The following is an 18,488-nucleotide window of genomic DNA, read 5'->3' as shown; positions in this document are numbered from 1 at the left end:
ATCTAAGAGGAGACTCCAGAAAAGAACTCAAAATCAAATTCTCCGCCATTCTGAGTGTTAAGGTTGATTGGCAAAAGAACCAAAGGTGACATGAGGAAAAACTTTTTTACACAGCGAGTGGTTAGGATCTGGAATGCACTGCCTGAGGAGGTGGTGGAGGCAGATTCAATCATGGCCTTCTAAAGGGAACTGGATAAGTACTTGAAAGGAAAAAATTTGCAGGGCTATGTGGATAGGACAGAGGAGTGGGACTAGCTGGATTACTCTTGCATAGAGCCGGCGTGGATTCGATGGGCCGAATGGCCTCCTTGTAACCTTTCTATGATTCTATGATTCTAAATAAAAGCTCCCAAAAATGTTTTAAGAATAAATGAATGCTTTTCAACCCTGTAAGCAACTCCATGCCTTCTGCTGGAGGCTGTTTTTGTAGCTGATGTGCCTGTGATTTCTTTAGTAATGTCATCTCTCTCTCTCTAGATATACATGTCTCTTCATTTGTGTCTGCCTCTCTCCCGCTGGCTGTTTTGCCCTCTGTTTGTCTTTCCCTCTTTTTTGCTCTCTTGACACGCATGCTAAAAGTATGAGGCCAGCTCATTTGCATAATTGAAACAGCAGATGTGATGTCAGTCAATGACCTAAAGTCCCATGGTATCGGGAATTGTGATGTTGGTCAGTGAGTAACAGTCCCACTGTAACAGGAGGTATAATGTTGGTCAACGATTTATAGTCCTACTGTAACGGGAGATGTAATATTGATCAGTGACTGACAATCCCATTGTAACGGGAGGTGTGATGTCAGTCAATGACAGCCCAACTGTAACGGGAGATGTAATATTGATCAGTGACTGACAATCCCATTGTAACGGGCGTTATGATGTCAGTCAAACAGTGGTAGTCCCACTGTAACAGGTGATGTAATGTCAATCAATGAATGACAGTCAATAGGTAAATAAGATTATTATAGATTTTCTTCAAGACAGTAATGCAGATAGCTACAAGAACAATGATTAGGGAAGCCAGAATTGCACAGCAGATTGAGCAACATCTGAAAGAGAAAGACAGGTTGATGCTTCAGGTGTAACTTTTCAATATAAATTTACTGCAGAAGAGTCTCTCCCCAAAACATGAATCTATTTTCCTCATTCAGAAGCTGATTGAACTGTGTATTTCCAGCAATTTCTGCTTACATTTCAGATTCCCAGCATTCATAGCTTTTCTCCTAGACAAATAATGATTTTCCTGTACTATCTGGGCATGAAGTCTTGAAATTAGGCCCCGTGTACACAATAACTCCTGCACCTCACCTTTCATTACCCAATAGTATTGTTCCTCTGCTCTTAAGTGTTAGAATCATAGGAGAATCATAGAAAGTTTGCAGCATGAAAGGAGGCCACTCGGCCCATCAAGTCCGCGCGGCCCTATTCAAGAGCAATCCAGGTAGTCCCACTCCTCCGCCCTATCCCCGTAGCCTTGCAATTTTTTTCCTTTCAAGTACTTATCCAGTTCCCTTTTGAAGGCCATGATTGAATCTGCCTCCACCACCCCCTCAGTCAGTGCGTTCCAGATCCTAACCACTCGCTGTGTAAAAAAGCTTTTCCTCATGTCACCTTTGGTTCTTCTGCTAATCATCTTAAATCTATGTCCTCTGGTTCTTGACTTTTCCGCCAATGGGAACAGTTTCTCTCTATCTACTCGGTCTAGACTCATGATTTTGAATACCTCTATCAAATCTCCTCTCAACCTTCTCGGTTCCAAGGAGAACAACCCCAGCTTCTCCAGTCTATCCATTTAACTAAAGTCCCTCATCCCTGGAATCATTCCAGTAAATCTCTTCAGCACCCTCTCTAAGGCCTTCACATCTTTCCTAAAGTGTGGAGCCCAGAACTGGACACAATACTCCAGTTGTGGCCGAACCAGTGTTTTATAAAGGTTCATCATGATTTTGTTAAAATAACAGTCGGACCTCGTGATTACAAACTCTTGGGTTGTAATAAAGATGCTCTTCTTATTGGGGCCTTATCTTAGCCTAAGACATTTTTCTTGGAGGTGTGTGTCCCACCTGATTTCTTTAATGATTTAAAAAATGGGCTTGTATTGCAATCTCGAGCTGTGTAACTGTCCCTTTTTGTATTAATGCTGGCAATAATAAGTCACTGCCAAAGTGGCACAACTGAGTAATCACAGGTTGGTTATCATTGACTCACCCCCTGTGTTTGTTTTCTGCGGTTTTTAAATGTCCGTGAAGATGGGATCAAGTAGAGATTGATCTTATTTCAAGATCTTTTTAAAAGCAGATCACATTGCCCTTCCACAGGCTTGGTCGGTAGAAGCAATAATCTATGTACAACTGAGCCGTATAGACCATGATGTTCCCAGATTCCATCCATGGTCTGTGTAGAATTAGCTGATCTAAGCTAGAATGGTTGTAAGGCTCCTACAGTTGGCCACATTGGCTTGGAGTAGGCAGGGAAAACACAGCGAAGGACACCACATCCGTGACTATCCAGCGAGCCCCCAGCTAGAAAGTGGCCACCTTTGGGCATTAGGAACATAGGAACAGGAGTCGGCCACTCAGCCTTTAGGTAAGGACATGATCAGATTTGGCTGTAATTTCCCAGAACACCACCAGTGTGCAGTTTATTCTGTTGCTTATAACCAATGACGAAAAGCAAACAAAGTAGAAGTGGGCTGTGTTACCGCCCACATCTCTGGGCAGTGGGGAGGGAAATCCTGGCCCTCAATGACGACTCCCTTGGATATGACTGAAACAGAGCTCTGAGAGGAAAGCAATTCCATTTGACAAACCTTCATCTTTAGACAATGAGTAATCAATCCCTAAGATCAGCAGAAAGGGACAAGTCAGTCATAAACCAATCATCTCTTCTTCATTGAACTCCATCACAGTGCAGTACATTTATTTTCAAAAGACAAAGAAAAATGTACACTATTTTCCTTAAGAAACCCTTCCTCCTCTTATCCTTCCAACCACACAGTCAGTACTATTGACTTGAAGTGAGATAACATCTCACCTTCCTTTTGGCACTTTTCTGAGTAAAGTCCATTATCACATTTTAAGGGTTTTGTTGTGTGATTCTGAGTCACTTAAAACCTGTGTAATGGTGCAGGGCACAGGGCTCAAATGGTGCAGGAGATCACTAGCAATGCAGTTTACTTGGGAAAGAAATTAGATTGTAAGCAAAACAGTCTGTTCTTCAGAATTCAATGCCATCAACGTCTGATCTATCAACTCTCACTCCTTTGCAGACACATTCATTTTGGTTCATGCGTCTCACTTCAAAAAAAAATAAACACAGCTCCACAGGGAGAAGAAATGTTCGAGGCACCAAGTGCAGCAACATTCGAAAGGCATTCACAATTATTTCTTCGGGTCAGTATTTCTGGTAAAACTAAGATAATTGGCAAAAGAACCTGGGGGGGAGATGAGGAAACTTTTTTTTAATGCAGCAAGTTGTTACGATCTGGAATGCGCTGCCTGAAAGGGAGGTGGAAGCAGATTCAAAATTAACTTCCAAAAAGGAATTGGATAAATACTTGAAAAGGAAAAAATTGCAGGGCTATGGGGAAAGAACAGGGCAGTGGGATTAATTGGATAACTCTTTAAAAGAGCCAGCACAGGCACGATGCTCCGAGTGGCCTCCTTCTGTGTCGTAAGATTCTATGATTCTATTAATGTGTTTAAAAAAAACAGGGCTGAAATTCCGCCAGTCTCCCACCGTAACTCCGGCAGGAGACCGGGAAACCGCGGAGACCTGGTTGAGCCCAAACCAGCGATTCTTCCTCCTGGAACCAGGAAGGAGACCCAGGGCTGCAGTCGCAACTGGTGTTGCCCAGTGAGATGAGCTGCATCTGAAGAGGTTAAAAAATATAAATGTATTTAAAAAGCAAATAGATTGCTCCCCCGCTCCCAACAAGGGCAGAACAAGGCCAGAATTTCAACAGCTTGGGACAGGTGGGTGCCAGAGAGGCACCCATTAACTGCTGGGATCCTAATCCAAGCAATATTGGGGCTAACATGTTTATGATTTCACCACCAGAGCAATTCTGCTCCTCTCTCCATGTTTTCAAGTTTGCTCACTCTTCTTGATTCTAAATCATACTCCTAAAATTTTCTTGAAAAATGGCATAAAAGATCCCATGCCACTGTTCGAAGAAGAGTAGGGGAGTTCTCCCAGTGTCCTGGCCAATATTTATCTCTCAGTCAACACGTTAAACAGATGATCTGGTCATTTATTTCATTGCTGTTTGTAGGACCTTGCTGTGCGCAAATTGGCTGCCCTATTTCCCTGCATTATGACAGTGATTACACTTCAAAAGTAATTCATTGGATGCAAAGCGTTTTGGGACGTTCTGAGATTGTGGAAGGCGTTATATAAATGCAAGTTTGTTCTTTCTTTCTTAAAAGCACATTCTGCGTCATAGGGAGCAAGGACTTGCCTTTGGTAGTGGTTTGAGACACTGAACCTGCAGAAAATATTTGGAGGAAAGATCCAGAAATATAATGTTACCTAAAAATAAAATCAACCAGAACTCGTTCAGGGATGAACCAGAGAATAGGAACTTTTGTCAGTATTTAACATTGACTTAATAACAAACATGTGTGAGTAACCCGATCAGATTGCCATCTATAAAACTAAGACACACTTAATTCTCTATGTCTGTGTACCACTGAGGTAAGTCCACTGATCCCACAGAGGGAACACATTTGCAAGATGTGCAGGTCGGAAATAGGGCTACAACACAGTAACATCAATTCTCCAATCTGTGCACCCTTTGAACATGGTGTTCCAGTGGAGGCATGGAATTGGTGAATTTCCACGTGTATGCACGTTCATGTGTATCTGCATGCGTGTACCTGTCAGTGTATGTATGTGTGTGTATATCTGTGCAAACACATGTAATCGTATATCTCTATGTGGGTGTGCACCTGTTGTTAATCTATCTACTTCTCATTGCCTTACGGGAATGTGCTTGATAAGAAAAGCACATTTGGCCCATTAACGTTGCTCTTTCCACAGACAGCAAACAACCTGCATTGTAATCAATTCCGCTCAATTTGCTTAATTTCCAGAGGGAAAGTCCAGCATAATTACTCCCTGATGTGTAAAAGAAATCAATTACCTTGGGGATCAGGGAGTATTTATGAGGACTAGTCCATCACAAGTCTGCTATGTGCAGGACAACAACTGGTAGTGTGTTACGTGCATTACATGTAGGGAATCGCGACAGCTAACTTGCACACAGCGAGGTTCCACGAACAGCAATGAACCAAATGATCAGATAATCTGTTTTAGAGATAAATGTTGGCTAGGACTATGGGAGAACTTCTCTGCTTTTCTTTGAATAGTGCTACGAGATCTTCTTTGCCGTCCTGAGAGGGCAGGCGTGGCTTCTGTTTAACAGAATGAAAGACGGCCCCTCCGACAATGCAGCACTCCCTCAACTCTGCACTGAAGTGTCAGCTTAGATGATGGGTTGAGGTCTCTGGAGTGGGGCTTGAACCCATGACTTTCTGATTCAGAGGTGATATTGCTCACCTCAACTGAGATCAGTTAACTCTGCACAGACAACATGTTGAACCTGGGATCATCTTGGTCTGAATGAGCAGTGGACTTATCAGTTGAACTGTTAACATTAGGACAATATGAAATTAACTATTCATTTTAAAAGAAAAGAAAAATTCAAATAGATAGAGATTATCATTTTGCAAGATCCTTTACCCAGACAGCACTTCCCCTTTAATAGATGGAGAGAAGATGTTTCCACTTGTGGGGGAGACCAAAACTAGGGCCCATAAATATAAGATAATCACTAATAAATCCAATAGGGAATTCAGGAGAAACTTCTTTACCCAGAGAATGGTTGGAATGTGGAACTCGCTACCACATGGATTGGTTGAGGCAAATAGCATAGATGCATTTAAGGAGAAGCTGGATAAGCACATGAAGGAGAAAGGAATAGAAGGGGTATTCTGATAGGATTAGATGAAGTAGGGAGGGAGGAGGCTCGTGTGGAGCATGGACGAGTTGGGCCAAATGGCCTGTTTCTGTGCTGTAGATTCTATGTAATTCTATGTGATACTCAGAACAGCCTAAAAATTGACTTATTTTTCTAGTAAAACTGCAGCAGTGCACATTGCACTCAGTCCTCCTCTTATGTTTGTTACCCTTCATCACAAGTAGCATTTTGCATGCTCCACAGGAGTTAAGTACACGATGAATGCTGTGAGAATTGGCTCCTGTTCTTCTGTATTTATTTCCATTTTTGCAAGCGATGTTTTAAAAAAATCAAGTAGCTGTTCCGAGAGACAAGTGTTGTGTGTGATCCTCCGCTTGCTCCTCTTGTCTGTTCAGTCGTGAATCAGGCCTGCCACTAATGTCAACATTACTCTAATTTTCACTGACTATGACTGTAACTAAGCAGGCAGCCCACTCCCATCCAACCTCGTTTAATGAGCAGAATATTTCGAGTGGCAGATACAAACAGAGGTGAAAGACATTAAACTGGCAGATTTTAGTGAAATGATTTCTTTTTTGAAAAAAACAATGTAATTACACAAAAATAATCCTCACATGTACTTTATATTAATCTGTGTCAAAAATAAATTAAAGGGATATTCCCTATTGGTAAGGCATCTCACAACCAACTTACTGGTTTGTAAATGAAAGGGCAGCCTGCTGATTCAGTGAATGAGGCAGTGCATCGTTGTTTCTGTCTCTCTGTTTCCTTCTTTCTCTCCCATTTTATCTGTTTCATTCTCTCTCTCTCTCCAATTTAGAATGCTATGTAGACACTGGATCTTGCAGTACAGCCAAGACTGAGTATAGGGACCAGGCTATAGGTAGCTCCACATACCAAGATAGTAACATTAATTGGTTCAGAGCACATTTGTTGGGGTTGCATAGGAACATAGGAATAAGGGAACAGGAGTAGGCCATTTGAGCCTGTTCCGCCATGGCTGATCTGTGTCCTAACTCCATTTACTTGCCTTGGCTTCATATCCCTTAATACCCTTGGCTAGCAAATCTAATGATCTCGGATTTAAAATTATTAATTGAGCTAGCATCTACTGCTTTTTGTGGGAGAGAATTCCATACTTCTACCACGTGAAGAAGCATTTCCTAACTTCTCTCTCGAATGGCCTGTCTCTGACTTTAAGGTTATTTCCCCTTGTCCTGGACTCCCCACCAGCGGAAAACGTTTCTCTCTATCTACCCTATCAATTCCTTTCAAAATCCTAAAAACCTCAATCAAATCACCCCTTAACCTTCTATATTCCAGGGAATACAAGCCTAGTTTATGTAATCTCTCCTCATAATTTAACCCTTGAAGCCCTGTGTAAGGTGAGATCTGGGTAAGCTGCAAATACGGCATGGAGAATGAGAGATCTCGAGCTGTTAGTAGACTTGGCACTTGACACGTCCAGTAGAATGTTGAACTGTATTGATAAATTAGTTAAAGTTGGAGAATGTCCTGCCGAAACTTTACAGTGCTCTGGTCAAACTGCACCTTGAGCGAGTTTTGGCCACCGGAGCATAAGGAAAAACAATCGAGCCCTGGAGACAGTGCAGAGAAAGACAGCCAGGAGGTTAATCCCAAGCGTAGCAGGACCGAGTCATGAGGAAAGTGGGGGTCTTCAGTTTTAAAAGAAGGCAACTGAAAGGAGACCTACAGAAATAGTTGAGCTATTAAATGGTATAAAAAGGGTAAATCTGGAGCACTATTGACCATAACAGTGGGACTTGGTGGCATCAAACTGGTGAAAAACAAATTTAGACTGATGGCAGGAAGCTCTTCTTCAAGCAGAGAGTGATCAACATATGGAATGTACTTCCCGGTAGGATAGTTTTAAAAAATTAATTCTTGGGATATGGGCATCACTGGCAAGGCCAACGTTTATTGCCCATGCTTAGTTGTCCTTGAGAAGGTGGCGGTGGGCCTTCTTCTTGAACCGCTGCAGTCCACGTGGTGAAGGTACTCCCACAGTGCTGTTAGGTAAAGTGATCCAGGATTTTGACCCAGCGATGATGAAGGAACGGTAAAATATGTCCAAGTCGGGATTAGTGTGTGACTTGGAGGGGAACTTGGAGGTAGTGGTGTTCCCTTGCACCTGCTGCCCTGGTGGCGGAGGTGCTGCCGAAGAAGCCTTGGCGAGTTGCTGCAGTGAATCCTGCAATAAGAGCAAAATCCCCGGAGTCATTTAAGATTCAGTTGGATGCCGCAAGGAGGATGGATGTGCTAAAATGGATTGTATTGGCCTCCCTCATACTGTATTTATCTTGTAATCTTACCATCTGCAAGCCTAGGATATGAGCATGCACAGAAACCCTGGCTTGTTCCCGAGGAGCTGGTTTGCACGCTTGGCCTGTAATAGGATGAAACTAGATGGAAAATATCTGACTGGAGGCTATTTCATTGAGCTGTGTGTGCATGAGAATGTTATAAAACGTTACCATCAGACGTACTGGTGGAACAAATGTGCCCATTTCTCAAGGAAGCAGGCACTGGATATGCGATTTTTCCCAAAACAAGTAATAGTTCAGAACATTCTGGAAGATAAAGTCTGACAAAAACTGTATAATATTTACAAGAAGATGAATTCTCCTGTAAAATGCTATTAAAATAAGCTGTAGTAATACAGTACTTGTCTCAAGACCCAGGGTAAATTCAGATCCCGTGTCAAAACTAATAAAAATGCTTTGTTCTACTCAACATCAATCAGGCCACAGATCCGATTTTTATTTATTTAACTAACTTTCTCTGTTCCCTCCCCCCGCCTTCTCTGCCTCTCTATTTTTCATGGATCATCCTTTTTGCCTTATCTTTCCTTCACTTGCTCGTGCTATCTATCTTTCTAAATATCTCTTTCAATCTTTCTCCCTCTTTCTCTCCTTATTCTTCATATGTAACTCTTTCGGTTGCTCTCTCCTCGTTCACTTTCTCTTTCTCTCTCTTGCTCTGTCTCTGTGCACGTATATCTTGGTTTCCGGAATCTTCCGCAATAATGTGGATGAAGGCTCAAAGACACAAGAAGCTGTAGATTTGCTGAGGGCCCCAATAATGGAGAAGGAACTGCAAGTGGACCTTAGCCTACGTTATGAGTACCACTGCCCTACATCATGCAGCCCTGCCCTCATTTTCAAATAGCATAGAACAGCCTCCACATTAATCAAACATACCATTACAGGATACAAATTCAGAAAACTAATGTAAAGCAAATCTCCATTAAGTGAATGGATACTCTAATTGATCAAAAATTAAACAAAGAACTGGCCATTAATCATTAGACAGCCTTAGCTCGAAAGAAATTCCTGTCTCCCATGGCTCACCGGCTTTGTATGTTTTCCGTTCACACACAAGATATGGAAAAGGCACTAATAGTAGAGTTACAAAATCACTCGAACACCAAGAACAGAACTGTAATAGTAACCCGAGACGCTTAAAATCTACATAACAATAAAAAATAAACCTGTTCTCATCCCATCATTCTTTTCTCCCCTCCTATTCTCTTTTTTGGGTAAATTTACTGATCCCACTCTCCCAACAGGCTAACTCCATGTTGTCCTCTTGCAGGCTGCAGTCAGCAGGAGAGAGGAGACTTCAATTGCATCAATCTGGGCTGGATTCCAGCCCAAGTCCCAGAGCTGAAAGGCCAGAGTGTTACCCATTGCACCCTTCCCCCTCCCCAACTCACCAAGTCTTTAATAGTTTATGAATAGTGACAATATACAAAGCCTTAACTCTCCCCTCCCCGAACAAAATGCGCCAATAATAAGTGCACTGTGATATGCGTTGGTAACATTCAGGGTAAGTACTTTGAATGTTAATTCAATCTGGTGGGGCCTTGTTGCTGTACATCCATATTCAGGGGAAAATGGGTTGGTTCACATCTCCGCCACCGTTTGCTGAATATGTTTCAACTGACAGAAAAAATGTTGCTGCGTGTAATTTGAAAATGCTGCCAAATGAGAATCAGGGTACTCCATACCAATTACACGGCTGAATTAGCTGATTGGTGGCAGTGAATCGAATGAATTGACTTTAAGTATTTGGAGCTTCTGTGGATTTTCAATTTCCCCGTCTCTTTCACTTGTTCTCTCTCTCCCTTTCTCAGCTTTTCTCTTTCGTTCTCTCCCTTTCACGTTTTCGCTCACTCTCTTTCTTCACGCCCACTCCCTGTCTTGCTGTGTTGAAGTTCGAATCAGGAAAGGAGGCAGGTGGGAAATTTGGTAATCTGGGGGACAGATAGCCTGTTTTGTAGCCATGACCCAAAGTGACTTTCATGTTCCAGAGTGAACCATACGCGTGGACAAACTCCTGGAATGGGCAGAAGAACATCCAGGAATCACAGGTCGTGTAGGAACCAAAAAGATGGGAAATAGTAGGATGGAGGAGTTTGGGGAGGCAGGGAATATATAGAAATGTGAAGCCTCAAGGTAGTAATCTCAGCATTACTTTCAACGCCAGGAGCTGGATCACTCGAGGACAGTAAGATACGGAGGGGTCGATTTTAACCCTAACTGCCTGGCAGAAACAGGACGGGCAGGTATTTAAAATCGACCGGTTGACATACTCGCCAATGTCCCGCTGGATCCCACCATCTTCGATCTTTACCTGCTCTTTTGAGCAAGCGGCGGAAGCCAGTGGGGCTCCTTCCTTGAATATGCAGATCGGGGTCCGATGACCTCATCTGGCCTCGTTACTATTTTAACTGCAACATGGGCGGCTTTTTTTAAAATTCATTCATGGGATGTGGGCGTGGCTGGCGAGGCCAGCATTTATTGCCCATCCCTATTTGCCCTTAATAAAGGTTGTGGTGAGCTGCCTTCTTGAACCGTTGCAGTCCATGTGGTGAAGGTTCACCCACAGTGCTGTTAGGAAGGGAGTTCCAGGATTTTGACCCAGCGACGATGAAGGAACGGTGATATATTTCCAAGTCAGGATGGTGTGTGACTTGGAGGGGAATGTGCAGATGGTGGTGTTCCCATGAGCCTGCTGCCTTTGTTCTTCGAGAGATAGAGGTCACAGGTTTGGGAGATGCTGTCGAAGAAGTCTTGGCGAGTTGCTGTAGTGCATCTTGTAAATGGTACACACTGCAGCCACACTGCGCCAGTGGTGAAGGAAGTGAATGTTGAAGGTGGTGAATGGAGTGCCAATCAAGTGGGCTGCTTTGTTCTGGATGGTGTCGAGCTTCTTGACTGTTGTTGGAGCTGCATTAATCCAGGCAAGTGGAGAGTATTCCATCACACTCCTGACTTATGCCTTGTAGATGGTGGAAAGGCTTTGGGGAGTCAGGAGGTGAGTCACTCACCGTAGAATTCCCAGCCTCTGACCTGCTCTCGTAGCCACAGTATTTATATGGCTGGTCCAGTTAAGTTTCTGGTCAATGGTGACCCCCAGGATGTTGATGGTGGGGGATTCGGCAATGGTAATGCCGTTGAATGTTGAGGGGAGGTGGTTAGACTCTCTTCTGTTGGAGATGGTCATTGCCTGGCACATGTCTGGCGCGAATGTTACTTGCCACATATCAGCCTAAGCCTGCATGTTGTCCAGGTCCCGCTGCATGCGGGCACTGATTGCTTCATTATCTGAGGAATTGCGAATGGAACTGAACACTGCAATCATCAGCCAACATCCCCACTCCTGACCTCATGATGGAGGAAAGGTCATTGATGAAGCAGCTGAAGATGGTTGGGCCTAGGACACTGCCCTGAGAAATTCCTGCAGTGATGTCCTGGGGCTGAGATGATTGGGCTCCAACAACCACTACCATCTTCCTCTGCGCTAGGTATGACTCCAGCCACTGGAGAGTTTTCCCTCTGATTCCCATTGACTTCTATTTTACTAGGGCTCCTTGGTGCCACACTCGGTCAAATACTGCCTTGATGTCGAGGGCAGTCAGTCTCACCTCACCTCTGGAACTCAGCTTTTTTGTCCATGTTTGGACCAAGGCTGAAATGAGGTCTGAAGCCGAGTGGTCCTGGCGGAACCCAAACTGAGCATCGGTGAGCAGGTTATTGGTGAGTAAGTGCCGCTTGATAGCACTGTCGATGACACCTTCCATCACTTTGCTGATGATTGAGAGTAGACTGACGGAGCGGTAATTGGCCGAATTGGATTTGTCCGGTGAACCGCCAGGTGAACCCGAGTCAGAAGAGGATCGGCAGCCGACCAAGGCCGTTCCAGGTAGGAAGTTGGCTGGCGGCATGTTAATGAGGTCATGGGCGGTTAAGATCTCATTCTGCCATGGGCAGGCGGGAATCTAACTGAAACCAGTGAGTTCTCATTGGGAAACACGCAGGGCTGAAGAGTTGTTGCAAAAAATGGATGGTTTGAAATTCCCATGACAATTTCAGGGAGATAGCGAAGCTGTTCACATGGGATGGGCTCTACATGAACTGGATTGATTCCAATATCCTTGCAGATTGAGTGGATAGAGCAGTGGGGGAAAATTTCAATTGCTATGGGGGGTAGGGGGGGGGGGATTTGGAATAAACACAATAGATCGAAAAATGAAGAATAATGGAACTTCGAAAGATACAAAAATCGGATATTATAGTTGTGAAGACAGGTGGTTGGAATGTATTAATTGATATAACACGTAATTTGGCCGAGGAAATAACAACCCATGAGAACCACATTAGGTTAAGGAGGCGAGGTGACAGATGCAGCAGAATTTTGTACACAAATATCAGGAATCTTTGAAATAACATTGGAGATGTTGTCAGGGAGGCCATGATATCATAGGCATCACATAGATCTGGCTAAATACTGACAGAGAATCTACAGGGGTTGCCATTGCAGGGACAGAAGGAATAAATTGGGAGGGGTATGACTTTTTATGTAAAGGAAGACATTTCAATAACTGAGATCAATTAACTTGATTCAGAAATGGAAACTAGATTTTTAGATTTTTGTTAACCAAAGGTGTTGAGGGATATGGGGCTAAGGCAGGTGTATGGAGTTAGGTCACAGATCAGCCAGGATCTCATTAAATGGCGAAACAGGCTCAAGGGGCTAAATGGCCTAATCCCGTTCCTATGTTCCTAAACATTGTGAGTCGAAGAGAAAAAAAATGAATTATTGTTGAGGTCTTTTAAAGGTCATCAGGTCAAAAAGAGGGATTAGACCTGGGACTTTCTACACAAATAAGCATGTGAGAGATCAAACACTATTGCTATGGGCACGCTATTGGGCACAATGAAAACATGTGTGAAATGGGCAAATAGTGCTTGAAATGGCACCTCCCGGAGGTTATGCGAGTTCCCAACTTAGGCTTGTGTCACGCTGACTGGGCCCCACAGAGATGCACACTTCACCTTCACCTTGCCCCTGTTGCCAGCCCAGGTCTTCCTCACGCGCAGCCAGGAACAAGAGGGCTGGGTCACTGCATTGGCTCGATTGGCGCACTTGCCCCATGGAGGATAGCATTTGACTCCAAATAGGACGGCCCTTCAGTGGGGTCAACGCTGGCTGGCACCATTGGGCATCAACAATTGGGATCCGGACCCGAGACATTTCAGGTCCAGAATATTTAAAGCCTGTAAGGAGAGTGGGACCAGAGATAAATTTAAGCTGGTGAAAAATACATTTAAGACAGACATTGAGAAAAAAATATCTTTACTGAAAGAATGATGACTGTTTGGAACAATTTGTCAATTGGGGTGGAGGGGAAAATATTCAAGATGTTCCAAATGCAGCTGGAAATCAGAATGAGAGTTGGGTACGAGAGGGCTGAGATTCGATGGACCAAATAGTCTTTTACTCTCCTTGACCATCTAATGTTTTTATTTTGTGCATGGAATACATATTAGCCACAAGAGCACCACAGTCCTGACTTTTATTTTTACAAGTAACGTGAGTGGAATAACTCAGGCCTACTGTTCGTTTTGCTGTTATGATCTTGTTATGAATGAAATGAAGTAACTCAACAGATCATTAAAATACAATTCAATTAGGAATTTAAAAAAATTGTAATATCTCTGCCTCTCGTTCTCTTTCTTTTGCGCACACATACACACACACACACACACACACATATTATCCGCTCTCGTCCACCTTCCAGTGCTTCTTAGGGTGACCCCCATCTAACAGGAGATGGAAATTAGCCCTGACAGAACAAAAAGGGGAGTGATTTAATCACCACAGCAATGTCAATTCTGATTCTGCAGGTACATCAGCTGTCAGAGACGCTGGCAGTAAGTGAAGGCTCCTGAAGGCTCCTCGTACTGCTGCACTCGAACCAAAAATAGCCACGCTTTTATATGAAACCCAAGGAGGGAGGTAGATTGGACTGACTGCAAAGCAAACTGTCATCTTACTTGGTGCTCTGCTGCGGAGAGAAAGAGAGAGAGAGAAAAATAACCTGCAGGTGGAAATATTCTGTGTGGGGAAATAAAAAATCCCAGTCTCTAGGTTATTCCTCTTCAAAGTAAGAAATAACAACTGCGATAGAAAGCGATTCTTGACTGAAATTGGACACCTCACCGTTCTTAACGGTTATAAACTGTCGTAAATTGAACTTACAACATTTTCTTTCGTCGTAAATTTGGGGAGGATAGAGAGGTATTTTCTTTCCTGTGGTGCAATCTTGAGTAGCAATTAAAAATGATTTTGATAAAATTTCCTGGTCCTGAAATTACGGCCGGGGATCATGGACTCATAGAACGATACAGCACAAAAGGAGGCCCTTCAGCCCATCGTGCTTGTGCTGACTCCCTGAAAGAGCTGTCCAATTAGTCCCACGCCCTTGCTCTTTCCCCGTTGCCCTGTAAATGTTTCCTTTTTAGGTATATAAGTATTAAGAGATGCTAGCATCTGAATGTTTCATGTGTTCCTCTGAAATTCCTCTCTCTGCTATTTTAGCTGAAACATTAAAAATGGGATATATATGATATTATAGAAAGAGGAATTTCTGGAGAACACTTTTAAGCGTTAATGCCCTGGAATCCCACTATATAATTTCAGGTGTGTTGCTTACGTTCAATCTGTCATCAACGTTGGTCAATTTTACTTCTTCCTCATTGGCTGAGGAGAGGAAAGAATGTCTATTGATTTCAAACAATTGTGCTGAATGTTGAAAAGGCTCATTATATATTGTCGCTTACAGTTGTAGCAGGGCTGGTAATCACAGTGGACGTATTGTGCCACTTAATATTCCTCCGTTGTTTGTTCTGTTGTGTTATTTATTTTCTCTGGCTTTTTATGATCTGGTTGGTTGTATTTTATTGCGGCTGTGCTAGGCATTTTGTACACGCTGTTATCAATCATCTCCATTCCGATCTCTTTGACAGGCCCTCGTTATACAGCTGTGTCGAGCTGCCCTGTCCAAAGTTTGTAAATACATTTCAGAGAGAGAAAAAAATCAATCGCAAAATAATAGTACAAAAATAACTAGATCAAAAGGGGGAAGGGACAAAATGAAAAGAAATTCTTTATTAACGGTACAATTGCAAACACGGCCTAACCTGATAGTGTGGATTAAAGTGAATATCAGCGGTATTAAACTAACACTCTAAATTATAGGATAGATTTTTATGAATTTGCACTCCCAGTGAATTTTAATGGCTGGAAAATCCTGCCTCGCCATTCAGATTCCCGACCTGTACTCTTGGCTTGTGAAGACCCACGTCATGATAAAATCTGTTCTTATCATTCTTTTTTCATTTGATCTTTCTGTACAGCTGCAGTAACCCCCATGTTTTTGTGACTTATGGTATATTTGCGTGTCTTTCTGCATTGCTGTTCTCTTTCTTGTCTATCTGTCTCTCTCTCTCCCCCTCTTTTACTCTGTCTGTATATCTGTGTCTCTCCATGTCTGTGAGAGTGCATCTCTCCTGAGTGTGTCTGTCTTTTTTTTAAATTCATTTTGGGGATGTGGGCATCGCTGGCAAGGCCGGCATTTATTGCCCATCCCTAGTTGCCCTTGAGAAGGTGATGGTGAGATGAATTCTTGAACCGCTGCAGTCCATGTGGTGAAGGTACTCCCACAGTGCTGTTAGGTAGGGAGTTCCAGGATTTTGACCCAGGGATCATGAAGGAACGGCGATATATGTCCAAGTCGGGATGGTGTGTGATTGTCTCTCTCTCTATCTGTGGGAGTGCATCTCTCTTGAATGTTTGACTGGCTCTCTGTGTATCTCTTGAGTGTGTATATGTGTCTATTCAAGTGTATGTGCTTCTCTCTGGTGGTGTATTGTTTGTGTGTCTGTCACTCTCTTTCTATCTGAGGGAATGTATCTTTGGTCTTTGTGTGTATCTATCCACCTCTCTCTTCCCTGGCACACTATACGTGTATACGTACCCATACACCCGACACATCTAAACATAGCAGGGTCACAGGACCCTGCAACCCCCTTTTCCTTTATAATTCAATAGCTATTGTGCCTGTAATTTATATTTAATTATACAGTGCATCATCCACGGACAGAAGCGATAGAGATTTCAGACGACAATCATTCAAATTAAATAAATATGTTAAACAAACTGAAATTATTCCTTTTATCAACTGAGTGATGATGTGTTTAACATTGTTATATGATTATAGTCAACATCAATTAGAACTGAGCAATCAAACGCCATCTCAAGTCAGTTAAAACTGCTCCTTGGATTCAACTTAGATTAAACTTAGTTCTTTGCTCCTATAAATATTGTTTTTAACGAGTTTCTCAGCCGCTGTAAAGGTTTTTTTTTACTTTTTGCAAATGTGCTCATCAAGATGAGGGATAAAGCTTTTTTCCACTGAAAGCATTTGATGTCAACATCATTTTCAGGTTGGATAAAGAGTAATGCTCCCTCTACTCTGCCTTAACAACGTGTCTCAGTTCCAACCTCAGCAGAACACCCACTACTGCACATTACTGCACACTAAAACAGATTATCTGCTCATTATCAGACCTGGGACCTTGCTGTGCGCAAATTGTCTGCTGCGTTTCCTACATTACAACAGTGACAATATTTCATAAAGTACTTCATTGGCTATAAAACGCTTTGGAACATCCTGAAGTTATGATAGGTGCTATATAAATGCAAGGTTTTTCTTTCTTTTATTGTGACGTTTTTCTGTTTCCAACACCTGCCACCCTTGTGGGCTCTTGGATAGATTGCCGCTTTAGTGCCAATATACAGTTCAGGGCAGTTGCTGAATCATCCATCACTGGTATCTCTGAAGCCTTTGATAGGGTCTAGCACCGTGCACAAGTTGGGGCTATACTCCCTCGGCCATTCCGCCTGACTCCCGCCATAACTCTGGGAGGTGAAATGGCTCAGAAAAAGACCAGGAACTGGATGCACTGGGTCCTGACCTGAACTGAGATTTCCCACTTGACCTTGTACGGTATGAAGCCTCTGCCCATCCCTTACACGGCCAGTGACATAGAGGGAGCGGGGTCTAGGGCTGGTCCTCCCTAACCGAGTCAGATTAGGCACACTAGCCTCCAGAAGGGTGCAAGTGGGCCCCACTGGAAGGGGGATCCAGGCCAGGAAAATGGCCTAGAAGAGGGCAACATTTCTTTTCAAACGTTCATGCGTAATTAACAAATATTTATATGTATATTAATACTGGCAGGTGAAGGGGGTAGTGAATGGGCAGCTGAGCAGCCCAGCCCCAAATAGCTAGTGGGCACCAGAGTTTCCGGCAGTGTGGGGCAGATGGGTGCCCATTAGTGGCACAAGCACCTGCCAGCTCCATGTAAATAAGGTTCCCTCCCTCTAATCCCACAGACTCCGGTGGGGTCAGTGTTGGAGGGCACTGAGGGAAACACGTTCCTGGCGTAAATGCCAGGATCGCGTCCCACAGCTTTTTGCACCGTTATCATTATCTGGCCTCCAATCGGAACTATATTCATAGCTGTCTAGTTTCCTCTCACGCCTCCCTAAAAGCACTGTAGTTACTGGCTCATCGCCTAACTCTGTCCCACTCTGTTCCTTCTTCACATGAAAGGCCTTCGCCACGTGTCATCCAACTCCTATCCACTCTTCTCTTGGTGATTCCACTCTACATTTGCCAATTCCAATAGCTCATCCGAGGGACCGTTCTTCAGGGGTGAGTCTAGTCAGTTGGTGGCTGCAGCCTATCTGATTATGAATGGCATCCCAGGTGAGCCTACTCCTGTCCCCACTTGATATCTATATACACGACCATTCCAGCTGGTGTCATTAGATTGTGGTCAGTAGCAGGAACACTGCCTCATTCCTCCCCACCCTTGCTCACAGGTATTGTGGCCAATTGCAGAACCCTCACACTACCTCTCTAGTTGAGATCAGATCTCTGAGCACAGGTTGTGGCTGAAACCTGGACTCTCTCAGTCTGTTTGGCTCAATTACACTTTGTGCACTGAAGTACTGAGCCTTCAGGGCAACTTATATTCTAAGAGTTAAATTGGCCCTTTCAGAGTTGAGGAGGCAGTGTAACATAGCCCGTTGCCAAGTGCCGATCTTCTTCATTGATCTGTATAGAAGTTATGAACATA

The 18,488-nt window shown here is 43.4% G+C and overlaps 1 protein-coding gene across 1 annotated transcript in view; it reads left to right on the top strand.

The window, feature by feature from the left end:
- Positions 1–18,488, top strand: part of LOC137326854 (cell adhesion molecule DSCAM-like) — a 449,662-nt gene that overhangs the window by 124,371 nt on the left and 306,803 nt on the right. The window contains exon 3 of the mRNA XM_067992234.1: positions 18,283–18,296. Coding sequence (XP_067848335.1) covers positions 18,283–18,296 — 14 coding nt within the window. The remainder of the gene's footprint in view (positions 1–18,282; positions 18,297–18,488) is intronic.

The sequence above is a fragment of the Heptranchias perlo genome, chromosome 11 (assembly GCF_035084215.1).
Source record: "Heptranchias perlo isolate sHepPer1 chromosome 11, sHepPer1.hap1, whole genome shotgun sequence".
NCBI lineage: Eukaryota > Metazoa > Chordata > Chondrichthyes > Hexanchiformes > Hexanchidae > Heptranchias > Heptranchias perlo.
The sequence above is the reverse complement of the archived record's forward strand: the minus strand, read 5'-3'. Positions and strand labels throughout refer to the sequence as shown.